General features: G+C 38.3%; 2 protein-coding genes across 2 annotated transcripts in view; one reads left to right on the top strand and one right to left on the bottom strand.

The window, feature by feature from the left end:
* Nucleotides 1–7,723, bottom strand: part of LOC101162859 (calcium-binding protein 8) — a 34,949-nt gene extending 27,226 nt beyond the window's left edge. The window contains exons 1-2 of the mRNA XM_011483277.3: nt 6,648–7,723; nt 1,141–1,265 (exon numbers count right to left, since the gene is read on the bottom strand). Of these exons, the coding sequence (XP_011481579.1) occupies nt 1,141–1,258 (118 nt within the window). The 5' untranslated portion in view covers nt 1,259–1,265; nt 6,648–7,723. The remainder of the gene's footprint in view (nt 1–1,140; nt 1,266–6,647) is intronic.
* The window catches only part of mettl27 (methyltransferase like 27), a 68,169-nt gene continuing 54,051 nt past the window's right edge, over nt 7,156–21,273 (top strand). The window contains exon 1 of the mRNA XM_023962820.1: nt 7,156–7,255. The gene's annotated coding sequence lies outside the window, so the exon portion shown is untranslated. The remainder of the gene's footprint in view (nt 7,256–21,273) is intronic.

The raw sequence follows: 21,273 nt of genomic DNA, 5'->3' as shown, positions 1-21,273 counted from the left end.
ACTCATTGTGCGCTGAGACGCTGTCACTTTAACACAATGAATCATGGGAGATGTAGTGCAAACAGCCGCCGAACGCAGAAAGACTAGCGTCTCTGAGCTTCATTGTTTTGTTCCACTTGTTCCAAGGTCTGACACCAGAACTACACCGCTAAAGATGAACTATAGCTGATATTTTTGTTGGAACAGAGTGACTTTATGAGCAGAATCAGAACAAAGAATTAAATACTTTAACCACTTCTGATTGGTAAGCCTGATGACGTGTGATTAAACCTCCAAGAATGATTGGGGGAGACAGTTAAAGGGGCGGGACTTTTCAGAAAACAGCTGACGCTACGGCTAAATCGCGGTACCGTCATTCTTATCAAAAAGGTCTTTAATAGAATCAAATAAACACAAATAAAAAAGTATTTTACGATCCTTCATATTCCTAACTACTCAGTGTTTTAACAGGGCCTGTTTGGATGAACACAGAGCTGATATTCTGGAGATGGAAATGTTTTTAGATCAGTTTATGAGGGCAATTTCCCACGGCACACCTGACCATCTCCCGCGGCACCATCAGTTTAGAACAGTGTTTTTCAACCAGTGTGCCGCAGCACACTGGTTGAAAAACACTGTTCTAAACTGATGGTTTGTGTGTATTGCAATCGGCAAATTTGTGTTACCATCTGATTAATTATTTGCAGATTTTCCCCTAATTTTCTGAGTTATTTATTGCATAAAAATAATTAGACTTACAAAGAAAAACTTAATTGTCTTTTATTTGTCATCCACTTCAGAGATGCAACATAGTTTTCCAACAAAAAATAAGAGTTTTGAGTTGTAATAATTCAAACGTTTGTGCAAGATAAACTTTAAATGGAAAAAGTGAGTTGGGATGCCAAGATACACACACTGGTGTTCTCCCAGGCCCTTCGACTCCACTTTGACTGATTAAATTCACTTAAGCTTCATAATTGGAAACAAAAGTGTCCAGTCAAGCTCTGACAAAATGGCTTAATGGGAAAAACTTCACCTCCAGAGATTTGGAGCATTGTAGCTGTATTGTTCCACCAGTGGAGCATTAATTGTCTGAGCCACATTTGGTTCTGCAAGAGCTCTCCCACCTGCCTCCCCCTCGCATTCGGTCGGCACGCTTACCTCCCAGCTCCTCTGTGGAGAGGCTGGTGAGCTGGAAGGCTTCACTGCCCTCCGTCAGCGAGCTGCTCAGATAGTTGTCTGGATAGAGCAGGCCTGCCCGCACATGGTGGAATGGCATCTTCTCCCTGCAGTGTAAACACAAGCTGTTAACATTGTATGCTGCTATAGGTAGCATATATTAGAAAAATCAGATTTGAGGACAATTTGTGACTTTTTATACAGTCAAACAGCCGAGCTACAGGGTTTTGAGAAAAAAAAAACACCTAATAGGTCAAATAATGAAAAAACAAGAATATGGGGATTATTTTGTAACTATCTCCCGCTGGCTCTCATCAGCACCCCCTGGTCTACAGAGGAAAAGGCAATGTTAACTGTTGTTTTCTCTGACCTTCCCCGTCAAATGTACTTGACTCCCTGCCCCTCGGGCAATCCCAACTGTCACCAAGCACCTCTTCAACACACCCTGACATGGTATCAGTCCCCTGGTGTTGGGTGAAAGGAGGGGTTCTCTGTTTTGATTCATCAAAACTGTCTGTCCGAAGCCTTTAAGCAGAACAATTTTACATTTTTCTGAAACGCTTTGCTCTCTGTTGCTTAAGCCACCAGCACGAGATCATCTGAACTGAAAAGAGGAAAATCAGGGAACTCTCAAATAGAATAGATGAAGAAACGTGGTTGTAAAAAGTCACTCTACTGTCATTTGAGACTCAAATCCTCTATTGGGTTCTGGAATTTGAGTGAAATGAGGGAAAGAAATGATGCAGAAATTGCAAAAACAGAATGTAGGTTAGTCTCCTCTGATGATCTGCAGCAGGCACCAGGTGTCAAAACTGAGTATGAATGAGACAGAGATAAATAAAGTGCGTGTGTGTGTGTGTGTTCGCACATACACTTCAATCTCTGAGGAAATTTGCTTTTCAGCCCATCTGCTCCTGAACTGACTGTTGTCTCACCTCCACATTAAAGCGGCCACTGCAGCATGGATCTACTCTGCTCATATGAATGTCAGCCAGCAGAATGCAAACATGCACATCCTGTCCCCCCGTTTATGTTCTTAGTCTGCTTTCTGTCACATCCATCACAACAAGTCAGAGCTGGGAGTTTCAGATTGGGGGTCGGTGCCTCTGACGGGACATCAAATCACTCCAGGAGGAGGTGTAATTTACACAAGAAAAGCAAGATACTATGGATATTACTGCACTGACCAATGTTTTTCAAATATTTATTTTCTAGTCAAAACTCAAATGTGTCTTATCTATTAGGAATAATTATTCAAGACAGAAGCAAAAAGGAATCTTGCTTAGAATCATCATCATATATATGAGTGCTTTATAAAAGCGTAAATAAATTAGAAGGAAATTTGAAGAGTACTTTCAAATATTTCGATATTAAAAAGGATTATTAAAGTGAAAACGTGTATTACTGGTACTGTTTTATAATTGTCCACAATTAACAGATTAATTGGTGGAAGGAAAGAGTGCCCACAATGGCAAACATAGGCTTGTGATTTCCAGACAGAGCGCAAGAAAGGTTAAGAATTTTGATTAAAAGTTTATCAAGTAAACGAAAAGTGTGTAACTGTAAAAAAAATGTAGTAACTGTAGTGACTCTAACTTGCATATAGCATCTTAAAATCTTTCAGAGGGTGACAAAAGAACTTAAGTATGCTCCAGAAATGACGGAAAAAGGATTTTTTCATGATGACCGAAAACGGATAAAAGTGTCGATTTCTCAGGATTTACACCACAGCGTGTCTAAGAGTAGATCTCTTTGCAGGAAGATCAGAAGACAAATTTAAGTTAAAAGTGTTGCTACTGGAAATTTGTCATGGTAATACGATCAAAAAGGCACATTTTTTTAAGAATGCCTTTGAAAACAAAGCAAACACTCATGAAATGCAATTAGTAAAAATAAAAATGTCAGAATAATATTGCATCTAAACTCTCTGTGCATCCATTTATGTGAAAAAGAAATAAAAAAAAATTCAGATAACAGACTTATCTGTTGAAGGTGCAAAGGTCAGCTTCTTGGAAGGAACAGGGTGGACATAAAGAACTCATAAATGTGCAACTGTTTGTAAGATGCTTACATTTATTTTGGAATTTTGGAAAGACAGTGTTGTTGATTAAAAACAAAATTAAAGTAATACATTTTCTGTAAAAAAAAATAGAAAAAAATTACAGATTCAAACAAATTGAATTTTTGTTACTGTTAAATAAAACTTATTTTTTATGGTGATGTAGATGCAATTTGAACACAAGCCTTTTCTGAGTTACAGCGTAAGTATTTTATAAGTAACAGACTTCTCTCAGCTTTTCATGGGCTGCTGCTTGTTACTGAAGAGGAAAGCTGATGATCTCAGAAAAACATGAATGATTTCTGCGCACTGAATAATCATCATTTATTATATGAGGAAAAAGAAGCTGATGTCAGGATAAATAAAGTAAATGCATTTTTACTACTTGTTGCAATAAATTCAACGGTATTTTCTTGTCTGCTGTGAGTTTGCACCAAAAATATTTACAGAATTCATATGTGATGGTGTCTTTTTTTATTGTTAATTTATACAAAACAGTTTGTTAGGATTGTACAACATTTTGTATGTTCAAATTTGTTTTTTTTTGGTTTTGTAACAGTCCATAACACATTTGTTTTGGTTACAAAAAAGATAAAGATAACAAACTGCCGTAATTTAAAAGTTTACAGAAAACAAATTTTTTATCATCTGATTGTTTCTCATTCTCCAATTTGTGCTATTTCTTGTTACTCCTGATAAAAATTCTTGGAGTGTGCATATTTTTGCATGTAGATGACTGGTTGGTAGGAATTGTCCCCAGACATAAAAAATGTTCTGTTTCAAATCCTGAATTCCTGAATCCTGTTTTGAGTGGAGTTTGATTGTTCTTTATGTGTTTACAAAGGTTTTTGAGACAATTCAGCTTTCTCCCAAAATTGAAAAATACGTTTGGTAGGCTTACCTGTGCAGGGTGTACCACTTCTTTGCATGACTGTTGATACCAGCATACACTAAACTGGAAACAGCATTTGCAAAGAACACAGCCAAGTATCTCTAAAATATTTGCAGGATTTCGTTGTGTAGGTCCCAGCGTCTCAGTCGTTTGTTTCTGAGTTTATGAGATGACATATAAACCACTGAAGCCCCCAAGTTTAAGAGTCAAAAAGTTGTTCTCTATTTAGGTGATATTTTCTGTTTGTAATTGAGAGCATGTGTTTTAAGGCATTGTCTTGGAGTAAGTCTGAAATACAAATTTAATTATAAAAAGCAGAATTTTCTTTTTCAGTAGGGGGTGGTGGGTCTGCATTTTTGTGCTTTGCCACCCAGTGTGATAATAGTCTAATCATTTCTATTTATCAAGCTTTTCTTTCAGCTTTGCCGGTCTTTAAAGCTTGATAACCTGTGTTTTTAAAGATCACATGTGTGACTGGGGGCTGGCTGGGTTCAACTTAAAGACTTGACAGTCAAGTAAAGGCACTGAACCCCACAGTGTCCCCGTACATTAAACATGAGCAACAAATTGAAAAAAAAAGTGTAAGTAATATTTTGTTTTGAAATTTTGCCTGTTTTTCTCATCACATGTAATGTTGGGCTATCATTATTATTTCTAATGTGTTCCAATTATTGCATAAGTAAAAGAAATAATAAAGATTTTACCTGTTTTGTTGAAATTGGATGCACACATGAATAAATCCATGGACAAGATTGGTAAGTGATAAAGAAATGAAACATTAATAAATGTGCATTAATAGACAATCTGCTGCAACAAAAATCCCCCTGTTGGAAACACTTCTGCAACCAAAGTTTAACTTACACACTTTCAAGAAAAGTCTGTCATTTTCCTATTCAGTTTCTAACATGCTGTCACTGGATTTTATTTTTCCTCCCTTGCTTTTGGGATTTTTCTCCTCCAACTTGTGAAATCAAGTTCAGAAACCAAGATGGACATCGGGGCTGACAGGGACAGGTTTCGGCTGAAAGCCTCCATTTGATAAGCTTCATTGCCCCCAATGCCTGAAAGGAGAAAGAGTGGTGGCAAACAATATAAAAGAAGGCTGAGTTTGTATGTGAGTCCATGGGATTGGGTGGATGAAAGGAGGAGCAAATAAAACAGGACTGCCTCCCAGTGTTTGAACTTTGGGGTCACCAGAGAGCCCAGTTTTAAGGCTCCTGTGAGGTGATCAAAACCAAGTTAAGCCCAGAAGGGAGATGAACTACCAGGATTTAAAGACAGGTTGGAGCTGGGAAAGGGAAAAAAAGATTTTTTTTTTCATTTCACACCCTCCTCACATTTTCCCCATGGAGGAAAATGCATTAACAGAGTAGCAGGAAAGGGGTCACAACCGTTTTTTTTTCTTTTTTTCAGCAGCCTAAGCACAGCAGGACCACAACAGGCAGACACTCCTAGGATAATATATAGCAGAATCAAGCATTCACATCAAAGTGAAACATGTTGTTTCCCTTCAGCTACTAATTAGAGTTTGAGATTCAAATTCATCCGGTGCTGCTTTGATCTGCTCCAGATCTGTAGATGGCGTGAGATAGCGGATAAATAAACAAATAATGAACTTTGTCGATGTGTGCCTCCCGCAGCTGGATCTTCAGACTCAAAGTCACCCAAAAATAGTGGAAGCCTCTATTGATGCTGTCACACGGATCTGCCATGCCCTTGTTTCTGAAGCAGATGGGGACCACACTCATGGATCAGAGAAGGACACCGGTACGCCAACAAGCCCCTGACAAATAGCAGTTCATTTGATTTACAGACTTTAAACCAATACACCAAAATCAAATTATTTGCTGTGCCTTTGCTTTGTGGCTCCCGCCTGGTGCCATCAATCCGCTAAAGTCACCTTGGGCAAAAAGAATAGGTGCTGACAGCCCAGCTGTGATCTCAGCTGTCTGTCTCTAACCCATCAATGTTTTAAAAACGTTTCCACCAGATGAGCTGCGTGGGCCGCCAACCCTGTCCCCTGCAGCCAAGTTCATCCTCAGTCTTCCAGCTTGCTAAATTTAACCCCTCAGCCCTTGCCAGGAAAGGAAAGTTTGACGCCCATTAGGTGTTTGATGGTCCAATATTGCAAACGTTGATGCTAAGAGAGAACCTTGGAGTTTCAGGGATGCTTGTAAGCTGCCTTAGCACCTCCTCTTCCTCCATCCACGCCCTTTGGTGTTTTCCCCCCAAAACAACCACATGTTGGTCTTCTTTGATGATAAGCTGATCATCGGTTGTGGAACATCTGAGCCTGCAGTCCCCATCCATCACAACCATAATGCTACAGGCTGAATGAACATCAGATCAATGTTGATACAAGTGATTTTTAAGCAGCTGGTTTAAATACACTGTAGGGGATTGGACCATGAATGCATAGAAAGTCATGGTGTTACATAGACAACAGGTGTGGATGGCCCTGCGCCTCTGCGGCCATCAAGCAGCGGCGTGCGCGTGGGGTATCACCTGTATCACTTAGAGCGCATCCGGAGCTCCTACCTGCCTGTGGGTCGCCTGCCTCCCCGGTGTGAAAGTCCCCTCCCGGTTTGTTAGAATGCCGGCGGCAGAGAGGATGAGGCTGTTTCAAAACGCCGAGGTGCTCCTAGTTTGTCCACATCCGTCTCGTGCTCTTCAGGAGTCCGTCCAACATGGGGTGGACACATTCAGTCTGGGTGTTGGACCTGCTTCTGGAGCTGACTGATGTCTCAAGTGTCCCGCACTTTATTTTAATGGAGTTCTTTCACTGATATGAAGTGGTTGGGTGAAGGAGGAGGAGGAGGAGGCGGCGGCGGGAAATGTGTCGCTGAAACCCCCCACACGAACGGCTCTTTGACCGGTTTCTACATCCCGCTCCTCAGCGCCACATCTTGAGAATCCGGGCTGTTTAGGCTGTTTTGTCAAACCTTCGTCCAGACGGATGAACCGCCCACGGGTCTGCGCCGCTGTCGCTTTCCTCCACTACAAGAAAATAAATAAATAAATAAAAAAGCTAAGAAAAGAAAGAGAAAAAAAGAAGAAAAAAATCGAGCTTGAAAAATGCAGTCTCTTTTCTGTTCTGGATCAACGCCGCGGGGAGGAGAGGACGGGTTCTGCTGCTGCCCGGTCAGGTAGGGCACGGCTGGGATGGGATCTCCCGATGCTCCCGGTGACAGAGTGTTAACCCATTAGATGTGTCGATCCGATCCGGGAAGGGAGGGGCCACACGGGGGCCACAGCAGCAGCCTGTGGATAGGTGTGTGAAAATTTGCGAGGCGCGCACGAGGCGCTCTCATGTGCGTGTTTTGGTGAGAGAGGGTGCGAGCAATTAATGATTCAGTGGATCAGCGAAGCGGCAAGCTCTCCCTTGGGGGAGTGTGTGTTGGTGTGTGTTTGTAGCCATTCTTGAGAGTCATTGACGTCCAATTATGGTGCTTAGGAAATGACATCAGCCGCAGTATGTGAATGATGCAGTGTGTCTATACTTCCTCCTCCTATTTCTTCCCACCTTTTTTTCTTCATCTCCTTGAAATGCTTCAAGTCAGCTCCCTGAATCTCCTCCCATCAGCGAATGTTATCAAACATTTTTTTTTCTTATTCTAATCAAGATCTTTTCTCTCGTTTAACCAGCAAACTAATTATGTAATGCACTCATTATAAGCAGGACCGCAGTCTGGCGCATCTCTCCTGCTGCCGAGCAGTTTCAATTAAGTGTTTATACAACTCATTCAACACACCATCCCTCTGCGTGCGCACTGCTGGAACACTGTTAGACACGTTGCGTTTGCGCCACCGGGATCGCAGTGTGTCTTAACAAAAATGGGTCATGGATATATTACCTTGTTGATCCCACTATAAGCTCATTTATGTGTGATTCACGTGAAAGTTGATCCACTTTTGTGCATTAGAACTAACCAAAAGAAGTGAAGAAACGAGCTGTTCTCCTTCGGGGCACTGCCGCTGTCCGTGGTGCTGAAGGGCACTGTCAGTCCAGAGGAGGCAGGACAAACAGAGGTGAAGCCACGTGCCTCATGCCAACCTTCAGAGTTAGACTGACAGCCATTTATCTGCTCTCAAATGAGGTATGAGCTCCTGTTAAACATTTTCAATCGAGCTATAAGAGGTAGATTTATTTTAATGGAGTTCCTAAACCATATTCCATTCCCGAGTAATAAGTACTTGAATCTCAAAGTGACCTTTCACAATATCTTCCTGTTCACTTATTATATTAATTGACATGTGCTTAGAGATCTACAAGAGAATAGTTAATTAAAAAAAATATGTGTAAAAAATAAACAACTGATGTTTAGCACTTTTTTTGGAGTCTGAGATAAACTGGAGCTAAACTAGGACCTGGATAAAATTGCTGACTTAAAAAGACATAGTTGGACATTACATGTTTTGATTAAATGGTTGAAGAACTTAGTTTATCCAGTCTGGATACAAAACTAACATATTTTCAAATTCCTTTACTGTCAGCCCAGAGCAGGCTGAAGCGGTAGAAGTGAAGGCATCCCCCTCTGTAAAATTATTGTTTTCTTAGACCCAATCCCCACTAAGTCTTTTAAAGAAATCTTCCCCCCAATTCTCTATAGAGTTGTGGTACATCGCCTGTCCGTCCTGGGAGAGGATCCCTTCTTCATGTGGACATTGCTGGGGTTTCTTCTATTTTTCCCCCTGGAATTAGGTTTTCTTTTAGGAGTTTTTCCTTACAGAGAAGGTGGGTCTTAGGGCATAGATGCCCAATTTATTTTAGTCTGTTTAGTTTAGTTTAGCAATCAGCTATTATATTTTATAACTGGCTTTTGTTTTGTACAATTAATGAAGCCTGTTGAGACAACTGTGTTGCAATATTGGGCTATACACATATAAACTGAATTGAATTAGAATTAGATATTTATTAGATGATTATAACTTTAAAGACCCACTCCAATAAAAATGTGTTTTTTGGTGTTTTTAACATGTTCTTGTGGCATTTTTCTGATGATGGAGGACATATATAAGGACATTTAACTTAAAATTTCATTTTAAAGTATTTATTTCATTCAAATTGTTCTGAAGCAGGAGCAGATTAAAAAAATGCCACTGGAAAAGGCTTCAAGGGAATGTGGAGTTCACAAAGGTAAACCACAAGCTTCCTACTCTGCTCTATTCTGCTGGTAGACAACTACAGTTATTAAAGCCTTCATTTTCTTTGCGTAAACTGGCATCTGGCTCAATACTATAAGGATGGATAGCCAGTTTTTTGTACTCGTAATGTAAGATTGGGTTTGTGAGAAGCTGTAAATTAGTGGAAGAGAATGTAAACAAAGGAATGACGAGCAAGGCAGACAGGCCTACTCCACATCCACAACTCAAAGGCGTATTTGTAATGAACTCCTGCCGTTCTGCGGAACCTATATCTTACCAAATGATACACGCTTTTAATTTGGGCTAATAACAATAAATAAAAGACCACTGGAAACACTTTTATAAAAAGATGATTGGAGTGGGACTTTAAGGGGGTGCGGTAAATGTTGTTTATTTATAAGAGTCAAAATTTGTCTCTCTATAAAAATAGATACTGCTAATAAAGCTTTTTTCACTGCTTGTTTAGAAAGAAGCTTGTAAATGACAAACAAAGCACTACTGCTTCATGAGAATACAGCTCATTTTATGTTGGTACATTATCGTCAAGTTCAAGTGGGTGATGCAATGGGCTTTTACCCATTTAAAACCTACAACTTCAAACTGTGAACAGCTAATAATACCTTTATTCTCAAGGTATTGCATGAATATTGTATTATGGGTTTAGAAAAAGAGGCATTATCATTTATGATAACAGTGTTATTAAATGATTCCAAAAATACATTTTTAAGATTTACCGATTTTATGTCATACATTATAGCAGAAAAGACCCAACATGTCATCACACCTAACTTGTTCTACAGCTTCAAAGGTTTTCCATTGTACATTTTCTGAATTTAGTGGAGGAGATGTGAAGAAAACCAAATCTTTTTGGACATCCTTTGATATGCAGCTAAATCCCATACCTGTTAGCTGAAGGACAACATGTTTCAACAAATGAGAGAGCTGGATCCCAATAATTATTTTCAAAGCCTTTCATTGTGTAAACAGACTTTTGTTTCAACATGAATCCATCATTACAGTCTGTTTCTACAAAAGCAATCAGTGTGCTCTATATTTTCCTCAATTGCAATATGTTCAAATCTGCTTTCTGAATATCTTGTAAGCAGGTCAACAGAAAACACATGAACAGATAACAGAAATATGCAATTACAGGAAAATGTATTATTTTGTTTGTCTAATTATTATGCAAATTTTTATTTTAGTATGCCGGGCTACATCAGGATGAGCAGTATTTGCCGCTGACTGCAAAGCAGTGAGCACATCTATTAAAATCTCGCTCCACTCTTCTTTTGATCTGTTTTAAGTGTTCCCAATGATCTTCTATTATGATGATGCTGTTTTAGCCGACGTCTAAACAATCTGTGTCATTTTCTTGGACATAGTTTCTGCAGAGCAGCAGAAGTTCATTAGAAATTTGCCTCTGAGTTGTTGAGATCGCTGGCCTGGAGCAACTTCGTCCTCCCTTCCCCTCCTCTTTGTTGAGAGCTCTCTGTCTACACACTCTTCTGCTAGCTTACAGCCCCTCATACCCCCAACCTGAAATAACAGGTGCACCAAAAATGGCGAGCAATATCTGAAGCTGTTTAGGTCTACACTTTTGAGCCGGATGCCAGATCAGAAAAGGAAAGACGTACATGGATCTGTTCATCTCCATCAGAGTGGGGCGGAGCACGGGACTTTTGGCCCGCCCAGTATATTTTCTACATAATGAATACGATCTTGTCCAACTGCATTTTTTCGTCTGCCCCTGATTTACACCAATTCGAATAAAGAGATGCTCAAAAATGCAACTTTAAGCTTAATTTTCTCAATATATGTCCTTCATCGTCAGAAAAATGCCACAAAAACATTTTAAAAACAAGATTTTCATCAGAGTGCGTCTTTAAAGAGTCTCTGGATTGTCAAGGGGAATAATTCACGTAACCACTTTTGTCTTTTAAATTGATTATTGGGTTTTAAAAAAAATCAGCATTTGTCACTAGCCAACTACAACTTATGACAGTGACATGTTTTGTTGCACACCATTAGAAAATGATAATCAAATCAATACATTGTAGTATATAAAACTGATTTCCAACATAGAGTTTCATGAATCAAAACCATGCATGTTTCTTTTCCTATTATGGTGGTCATTTTTTTTTAACCCATCTACTCTCCCATCACATGTATTGTAGGGTTATTTTGTTTGAAAAATGTGTGTTTGCCTTGCAGAAAGACACACAGTGAGAGGAAAGGAGTCACTGAGATCTGGGCTTTTTGAAAATACCTGAATAGGTGGTTCCAATAAGCTTAACATGTGTGAGCTGGGGATCGACAGTCACTTGCCTATCAATAAACACCCCCCCAGTACAATTTGAGTTTAAAGTTTAGATTAGATGTTGAGATATACGCGCATATACCGACGGTATATGGCGCATATACCGTCGCTCAATAACCACAAATAGAGCAGTTATTAGTAACAAAAAAATTCAGTCGCAAAATCTTGTTTTCATAGTTTTCATGTAAAACTGGACATCATATTCAGCACACAAGCATGTCAGTCCACAATCACTCCAATGTAAAATTACCACACCTAAAACCAGCAATAGAGATGCTCTGGTTTGGAAAACCTATTTCTCTGGGGTTAACTCTAAGATATATTCTTGGAAACATTTGTATGAACATCATTGTTGTATTTTCTGTGTTCTGACTAAAATTGTAATTAAACAGTGACGGAGCCTTGTGATTGACATGAAAACCTCAAATCTTGTGGTCTGGTTTTCAGCAACTGTTCCTGCAATGTGTCTGTTCTCAGTAAAATCCCTGTTTCTGTTGTTATCATGTCATGTTGAAGACAAAAACCCTGGCTTCAAATCAGCCCAGTACAAGTAAATTGGTGGCATTGAGTGTCTGCTCTGGTTGAAGCTGGTGGAAATCATCAAAATCACAAAGAACTGATGTAAGGGTCACAGTTGTGCTGTATTTTTGTTGATAGGTTTTTATAATAGTCAATGCTTTTTTCCCATTTGCTTTTAGTCACCGGTTTGCATCCAACTGTTTATTATTCAGTCATTTATTTTGTAAAAAAAAAAATCACTCAGTCACACAGAAAAACAAAATGTCAGTAGCCCTTCTTTGTGTTCCCGTCGATCCAAACCTCCTCAGCGCTGAAATGTTGACTTATTTTCAGCAGTCAGATCCACGCTGCTGCAGCTTCCTGCTGACTAAATGAAACACTTCACCCTGAGCTACATGGATTTTACACTCACAATTGGATCCCACTAAGTGACCTGAGAGAATTGACAATTGCTAAAACCCTCCGGCTTTACAAATATAAAAACAGGAGACTCAAGAGGAAGTCTGAACTATCAAATAGAACCACAGGAGTACACTGACCTGACCTCACTTCAGATCAATACCTGTACCCAATCAAAAGTGCCTGTGACATTTATTCTTCTGGTCATGGTTTCTTTGTTAGTCGGCTCATCAGCAGAGGTACGACTTTGTTCAGTTTGCTAAGCTTTATAATAAGACCATGATTAAAACATTGCAATCTTAGCTTTCTGCTATTTAATCAGACTATTGATGCTGCGGAGCACCAAGAAATTATTCAGGAGGACGTGTAATTAAAGGTTTCAAGAGGGTTTGATAAGACGAAAGGCCACAGTGATGCTCTATATGCTAACGGGGATTAAATGCTCTAATAGAAATCACACCAAAGCAAATATAAGAAAATCAGATTCACAGTGGCAGGTCAGCAGAGGGAAAACAGTCTGTGAATTAAAAAGAACACACTAAATTAGTTTCTGTAGAGGTCACAGTGTAGCAGTCCTCTGAATGAGTGCATTGGCATTTCAAAGTTTATTTTCAGATACAGAAATTTATTTTCCTCAGAAGCAGAAAAGGTGATGATAATGTGCTGTTTTAATAACCTCTTCCAGACTGTATTTAATCCAATAAAAGGTATTACTTTGAAGTCCACTATGGTTTGAACTTCCAGCTGAGTGCATTGTCGTAAATTGAAAACTGCATGAATTGAATATCAACAGCAGTGCCCAGTTGCACGAACACCTGTACGCCCTTGATTTCTTTTAACATAAATTCTGTCCACTTTGCAGAGCTTCAGAGGAAACATCAGCGGTACCTTGATCTCATATCCCGCCTCTTCCTGCTGTGGAACTCTATCAGACCAAATCACAGTCCCAGATCACATCCCTGCTTCACATTTATGCACCATCTCCTAAAATTCAAGCTCTTTTTCATAATCATTTAAATATTTTCATCATCTTTTCCACTCCACAACCCAGCCGTGATAATTTAAATTCCTGCAGCAACGATGACCTTGTATAGGAGAAAGCTGGATGCTGTCAGCCAGAGTTTCGTGGTGCAAGCATCATTGAGAATTAAATATGAAACCCCTGAGCTGATTAATTTACATTCACCTGTGTGCTCAGGATTGTGAGCAGGCAGAGCTGCTAAAACAGTCAGCCATGTAGTTCCTTTCAGTCTGCAGGAATGAGTTAGTGGAGTGTGACCATGCAAGTGAGAAAGAAAGAGCCACCAAGAAAAGTTAATGAAAAACAGGGGACTGTTTAGTGACACCCACAAAGGTGAGCCAGTCAAAACGTGTCCTGACTGTTCCTAAAGCAAATGAAGCGTATCCTGTGAGATACACAAAACTTTTTGGATTTAAGTAAAACCCAAGAAGGGGATGTCTGAATAGTGCAAACCGGAGTGAGCTTAGCATGTAGACACTAGATATGTCCAAATTCACTCACTACTCCCTGGTTAGTGCACTGTTGGGCATTCGCCGTTCAGTGCCAGGGTGTCCGAATGTACAATTCCAAAATCCAGTGCAGTGGAATTTTCCTAGAAGTCTCTGGGAAAACCCAGTGTGCATCGATACTCATTAAAGGCAAATGTGAAGCAAAATGCATTGCATTTGAATGATTTGTCACTTTAAAACAAACTGTATTTATTTATTTTTCACCAATAATCCAAGTTTTTATTATGAGAACATCGGTGGCTTCATAAATAGTAAAATGTTTTTATTTGTTAGGTTTTTACCTTAACTAAAGATTGACATTATATTGGCGTATTAAAAAAATACTGAATGTGTGTTAGAATTGCATTAAAATTCCAGAGCACTGGATAGTCCTTTACTATAATGTTTTGGGAGGAGATAGGTAGTAGTGACGGAATTCCGATATAGCCAAAAAGGGGATTGTGCACACAAGGATGTGGATTCGACGGGCTGAAACCGTTCCATGCAGGGTGGCAAGATTAATATAAAAATTAAAAAAACATATTGAACAACCTCAGACTAAGGAAGTTCTTTTTAGTCACAGGTCTGATTTTTAGTCATAATTCAAAGTAATATGCAATTCTCAATTGACAAATCAATATGCAATTCAGGCTTTGAATGTGAAAATGCATTATGCAATTTAGAATTTGATACTAAAATAAGCACTTGCGGTCTGACGCGTAGGAGACAGGAAAAATGTTTTGCTTGCACAACAGACGTGTTTGGCGCTGAGAGGAGGAAACCTCTTTCCTCCTCACTTCACCACTTCAACTCCACTTCATGAAGGTGGTAGGACCGCCCTGATGAGCGTCTGACAGGTTACATTTCAATTTAAATTTTGAAATTAACCCCTTGTGCTGTCTTTGATGACCCCACCCTTACATTGACCTCTTCTCCCTACCATGACAAAGGTGGATAAAGGTGGAAAGATTTCATGTAATCTATGGACACCAGTGAAGATCACAAATCATTGAAGAAAAAAGGTTCAGCGCACTGTCTAGTGGGTCTAGATGACCCAACTCCCAACATTAACGTGCCTAGGATAGCACAAGGGTTAAGCACAATGCTATGCAAATAAAAATGCATTTCACCGTACAGTTGAATTTTGACACAAAAACAGCATGGCATTTTACAATGCAATAGGTTATAAGTTACTTTAAAATGAATTTAAATCAAACCATGTAGTGTATGGAAATGTGATTTTTTAATATTAAACTGTAAATTGCAAAATGCATTGTCATTTAAATTATGACATCAGAAACCCATGATAATTTAAAATGCAATTGATTTTGATTTAATTGAATATTTTAATATAATTGTCATATTGAATTGTAAATTTTTTAAATTTTAATATTAAATTCTAAATTGCTAAATTTATTTTTATATTCTTAGCCTGAATTGCAAATTGAATTGTCAATTGAGAATTGCACAATATTTGGAATTATGACTTTTCCATATCAGAAAGTATCATGAAACAAATTATTAATGGTGTCTCCTCTTAGTAAGTTCGGAGTACTGATTCTGTGCAAATGTGTTTCCCTGCACAGGTTTTGTTCATGTGCCCCAATTTTCCTTGAAAAATTTGAAGCATCTAATATTGTTGCACATGTGTATACTGTCAGGATGGGTGTCACTGTCAGGACAGAACTCAGGGGTGGACTCAGATGCAGAGTTTAGAGCTTTTACTTCAGGAAAAGGCTTTTGCTGTGGCAAGGGACAAAACCAAACACACTGGCACAGGACAAAGGGAGATTTGACTATTTAGGGAGGGAATCACAGCTGGAAACAATCAGGCAGGATTAGACAATCACACCTGTAAGGAAACACACCAGAGCAGGAAGTAACACGGCCCGAAACGAGAGGAGAGTTAGTGTTTCAAAATAAAACAGGAAGTTCAACACGAGACAACAAGCAATGACCAAAAGTGCACAACTCAGGACAAAACATAAGACTGACGAGACATGACAGCCAGCTGGGACGGGATTCAACCATCTGCTCCCAGGTAAAAGAAAATGATGGATCCAGATTTCCGTTAAGACCAGTGATGTGTGATATGTCTCTATAAACATAATGGATCAGTGTTAAGGTCTGATTCAATAAATGCAAACACAAGTATAGTTATGTTGATAAATGGGTTAAATTTTCTTCGATTTAAGTCTATTTCTTTGGATTTTTTTTTCTGGTTTGCCTTTTTTTTTATTAAACACTTAGCAGAACTTCAAACTTTCCAATTTTCTGCAGATCCCTGGTTGTACTCGTCATTGTGGTGACACCACAATGACAGCAACAAAATCAACAAAATAAACTATTTTATGCCCTGCACAGAACTCCTCTGTCACAGCAGTACGAAGAAGGAATGGAATATTGATGGAGACTTTTTTTTTTGATAAAAATCTTGTATGAGTATAATGAATTCACTATTTATAACTAAAAATCCCCAGCCAGGACACGGTGTGCCAATGAGAAATTCAATAAAGCTTTATCTGCTCACTACTTTGTAATCTGTGAGCAGCCATCTACAGCTGAGTGTGTTTGACAGCTTGCAAAGGCATTAGTCACGGTAACTTTAACATAGTTTGTGGCCTCTGCTGTCAAAGGACTGTAAAATTAGAAGTTACTGCCCACAGCTGAGAAGTGACATGAAAAGGGAGAGCTACTAACAAGGATTTACTAACGGGACATCTTGACATTCAGACCTTCTCAAAATACAGACTACAAACTACATAGTCATTATAATTTATACATTTACCAATGAAAAGTCATGTTTTTGTAATTGTCTTTTATAATTTGCATGTTAACTTTTTGCAAACATTTTCAGCCAAAATAGTAAAATAAATAAACTTTTTCTCAAATTTGAAATTGCATACTTCTGTGGTCAAAATATAGTTCACTATATAGAGTAAACAATGAGTCAAAACAAGTAAAATAACACATATGTTTTTAGCATTTACAGTCACTTTGACAACAATGAGAAACACAGAAAAAATAGTAAATAGAAGTTTTACTGAAAGAAATTGAGTCTTATTAAATGTTTGTGTTTTTTGTGTGTCTGTATTTTCCTCACATAAGTGACAACAATCTTTGCATTCCTTTTTATTTTTTGAAGTTAATTTTTTTTCTAATTCATGATAAAACATTAAAAACCCTCAGGAACCAGGAGGGTTCAGTTCCAGGCTACTGAAGGCTTTCTTGTTGTAATTTCTGTGTAAATTCGCCCTACAGTGAACTTTAATTCCATGTTAGGAGTGAATATGCAGCACAAGAAATGTGCTCTCACCTCTGCTTCCAGGCATTACTAGCTTGTGAAAATCTTTAAAACAAACAGATGGTGCTAGAATAAGCAAACAGTTTGCTCCACACCTTCTGTCTATAGACTCCAATTCACAACTTTAATTTCCCACAATACAGAGCTAAAGTTAACATTACTTTTCAAATCCTCCCCCAGGTCACCTTTAAAAATGATTCTCTTTGTATAATGCCAAGTTTCCTTTATTTCAAGTGGTATTTTTTTTGCACATGTTTAAAAGAAGGCCCTCTGTTTTATTACAACAAAAATTTCCCTTTAATTGCTTTCCTCTGGTCTGAAGTATATATTTGAAAAACTCCACTCATCACGTTAAAAAAACCCATCCATCTGTTTGTTTTATTTCCTCTGTAAATTATTTACCAGTGTTTTGGTAAATTAATAGCTCATTTCATCCCAGAGCCTCCCCAAGCATTAAACAGGAGTTACCAAACCCAGGAAATATTACATTTTTAATGGTGCAGATTTTAAAGAGTCACTTTAGGCCAAGTCACACTTTAGAAGCACTTCCCGTTTTGAAAAATAAAAGAGGTGAGAGACAGAAACTTTGTCCTTTTTGGCATAAAATGGTCCAAATTCAATGCCAAACAAACCCCCCAAAGGGAGTTTCGTAAAGTCAGAATCTGTTCCCACACATATGCATCCTAGAAGACGTATACACACATCATACACACAATGCATCAATAAAGCCCACATCTTGGCTGGTTTAAGTTGTTTGAATTTTTTTTTCTTTGAACCAGACAACTGCAAGTCCATCATCTCTGCAGACACCTGGGTTCAGCTGCGGCAGCACTTTGTATTTGGTTCAGTCTGAATATCAAAAAGCACACAAACTGAAAGCAACCAGATTTCCAAATAGAAATAGAGATAGAACTATCTTTTTTGGACTTCAAGGTTCACTAAAGTTACTGTGACTTATGTCTAACTACTAACTATTTAAGACCATATTTTGAGTTATTTTAAGTTTTCTCGGGGGTCTTTTATTTATGAGTATGCAGTTTGTAACTGAAATCAAAAATCCTTCATTGATTTCTGGGACATTGTATCTGCTGAGTGGCAATAGTTTGTTAGGGATTTGCCTCTGGCCATTGGAAACCCTGCCCCTTGTCATTGCTGTGAGTTGCAGGGAGCTTGTGCCCCAACCGGTGTATTTAATACATTACAAATATGCTCTTTTGTAACCCTTGTGCTATCCTATGGGGTCAAAATGACCATTGACGTGTTCTCCCTACCATGACAAAGGTGGATAAAGGTGAAAAAGATTTCATGCAATCTATGGACACCAGTGAAGATCACAAATCATTGAAGAAAAAAGTTCAGCGCACTGTCTAGTGGGTCTAGGTGACCCAACTCCCAATGTTAAAGTGCCTAGGATAGCACAAGGGGTAAATAGCAATTTTTCATTTGCTCCTGATATACAACAACTTCAATAAATACTCAGAAATGCAATTTCAAGCTTAATTTTCCTAATATCTGTCCTCCTATATATATCTGTGGCAAGGGGGTGCTTCTACTCAGCGTCAACAGTCCCGCCCACAACTCAGAGGTAATTTTTTTATGAACTACTACTGCTCTGCAGAAACTACGTCCTAGAAAGTGACACATTAAAAATTTTGCCCAAAAACGGCATGATCATAATTAATTAAAAGACCCCCGGGAACACTTTTAGAATAGATCAAAGGATAAATTGGAGTAGGACTTTAAAAGCTTTACTTAAAGGAAGAAAAAAGTGAGGGCAGACAAATCTGAGAGTGACTTATAGAAGCACTTCCTATTGTAATCTTTATGTTCATATAACCAATCAAAACAAAACAAAAAGGAAATTAGATTGTCTTCTTTTATTGTTGACTTTGGAAAAACAGTAATAGACAGTGCAAGCTCCTCTAGGCTCCACAGTGTTTAATCAAAACATTATCTCTGCTCTGTCAGCTCAGCCTCTCTCCACTCCTTCTTTAATTCACTTTACCCTCCCTGATCCCCTCTTTAACTCCTCTTCCTCTCATTTCTTTTTCTCTATGACATTTCTTTCACCTAACATTTACAGAAGCCGTTTTGCTGGTCCCATTCTTCCCATTGTTCCTTGTTTCGCTTCCCATCACCATCCCAGCGCACCATTCCTTCTCCTGGTTCTCCAGCTCATCAGAGATGTTTCATTTACTTAAATCTAATTGAATGTTCTTTCATTTAAACAGCTGTTACTTGTGATGGCTCGGTGGGGATTAGGTAGTGGAGCTGCTCTGTACGTGTAAAAAGATGCAAGTCAGTGCATTTGCAGATTCATTCTTTGCATAGATGTGCCTTTCGGCAGCGCAAAAGTATTTAAGTTTTTCAGCTAAATAAACTTCCATCATGCCAGAATAGTCATTATTTATTTAAGAGGCTTAAGAAGAGTTGCAGGACACTAGAAATTACAACTGAAAATGGTGTTCAGAGAGCTACAGAGTAGGGAATATGTGGTGAAGGAACTGGAAAGGAGATGGACAAGAAGAGGCAGAATGACCCCTGAGGAAGTCAGATAAACATAAATCTGAATTTATGTATTATTGACAAGCAAATAAAAAGATTCAGGCAATACTCCTCCCTTGCAATCATCTCCAGAAAGGTTGCTGTAAGGATAAAAGCCTATGGGTCGTTCCAAGTCAATCTAAATGTTCCTAATAAAGTTGCAGATGACAAATACACCAGACACATAATACAATGCTGAGTAATTACACTACAACACTGTGTGTCTTCAGGCAATTATCTTTGTTCATGGACTCATATAATTTAGATTACCTTTGTGCGAGCTAATAATTCAAGAGGGAAATGTTGCCAGGCAGGATTGTCACAGTAATTTTTAAAGCAAATATATAAAAATGCTTTTAGCTAAACAAATTAATGTGGGTTCAGATTTGCAGATTTTTCTTTCGCTAATACATTTTTTTGGCCAACATAGCATTTTGCTTTTATTTAATTTTCCATGATTTTAGGTTTTCATTGACCAGCTGCAATCACTTAGAACATGTCAAGGATAATTTGTTTAGTTTATTGAGCAACACTTTTTTTTAATTTAATGTTTTTCTGTGAAAGAAATCCTATCAATTAATTGGCTTTGATATTTCTGGGAGTAGTTGATGTGATGCCTGCAGCATTTACGTTTCATGCATTAATTGCTGTTTCATAAACTTCACTTATCCCTCATTTGGATGTTTTACCAATGCGCAGGGGGAGGGCTAAACTAATAAGTAAAGCATTTTTTCTAAGTTGAAGTGCTTTTGGCACAAAATAGTAATTGTTGAGATCAAGTTAAGGATTTGGGTTATGTTGTCCACCAATACTGAGGGTAAGCTTAGTATTATGACTGCACTTACTGTGCAAGATTGTGTTTGTGTGCATGCTGGAACCTGTTTTTGTATGCATGTGGGGACCAACCTGAAACATGGCACCAGTACTGTGGGGACCTTTGTAAATCTGAGGACATATTTCCACTATAGCAATCATTTTAAACACATTTTTAGGAGACAAAACTTTGTTTCAGGCTTGGAGTTTTGCAACTCAGTTGAGTTTAGTTTTAAAGACTCAAATCTATTAAATACATGAAAACTCTTCACTCAAGAGGGTCTATTTGCTCTGTAGCAGAGAATGCCTGACTTAAATCTGACCCAACACTGGCTATCAATTTTTAATTAGTCATTTTTGTGTTTTTACTTAAAAATATGTAACTTTCAACAGAATCCAATTGAACACGGATGTAGAATTAATCAAAACAAGTGTATTTTTAGCCTTAACTTTCAATGCAAACATCTGATTTGCTCATTTACATTATTACTTTTCTTTATACATTTGCTTCTTTTAAATCTTCCCTTAAAAACAAAACCATGTTTTGAAACAAACAAAAAAGCATTTTCAGATTATAAGCCCCCTGAAATAGAACAAACAGTGAAAACAGCATT

This window comes from Oryzias latipes, chromosome 14 (assembly GCF_002234675.1).
Source record: "Oryzias latipes chromosome 14, ASM223467v1".
Taxonomy (NCBI): Eukaryota; Metazoa; Chordata; class Actinopteri; order Beloniformes; family Adrianichthyidae; genus Oryzias; species Oryzias latipes.
The sequence above is the reverse complement of the archived record's forward strand: the minus strand, read 5'-3'. Positions and strand labels throughout refer to the sequence as shown.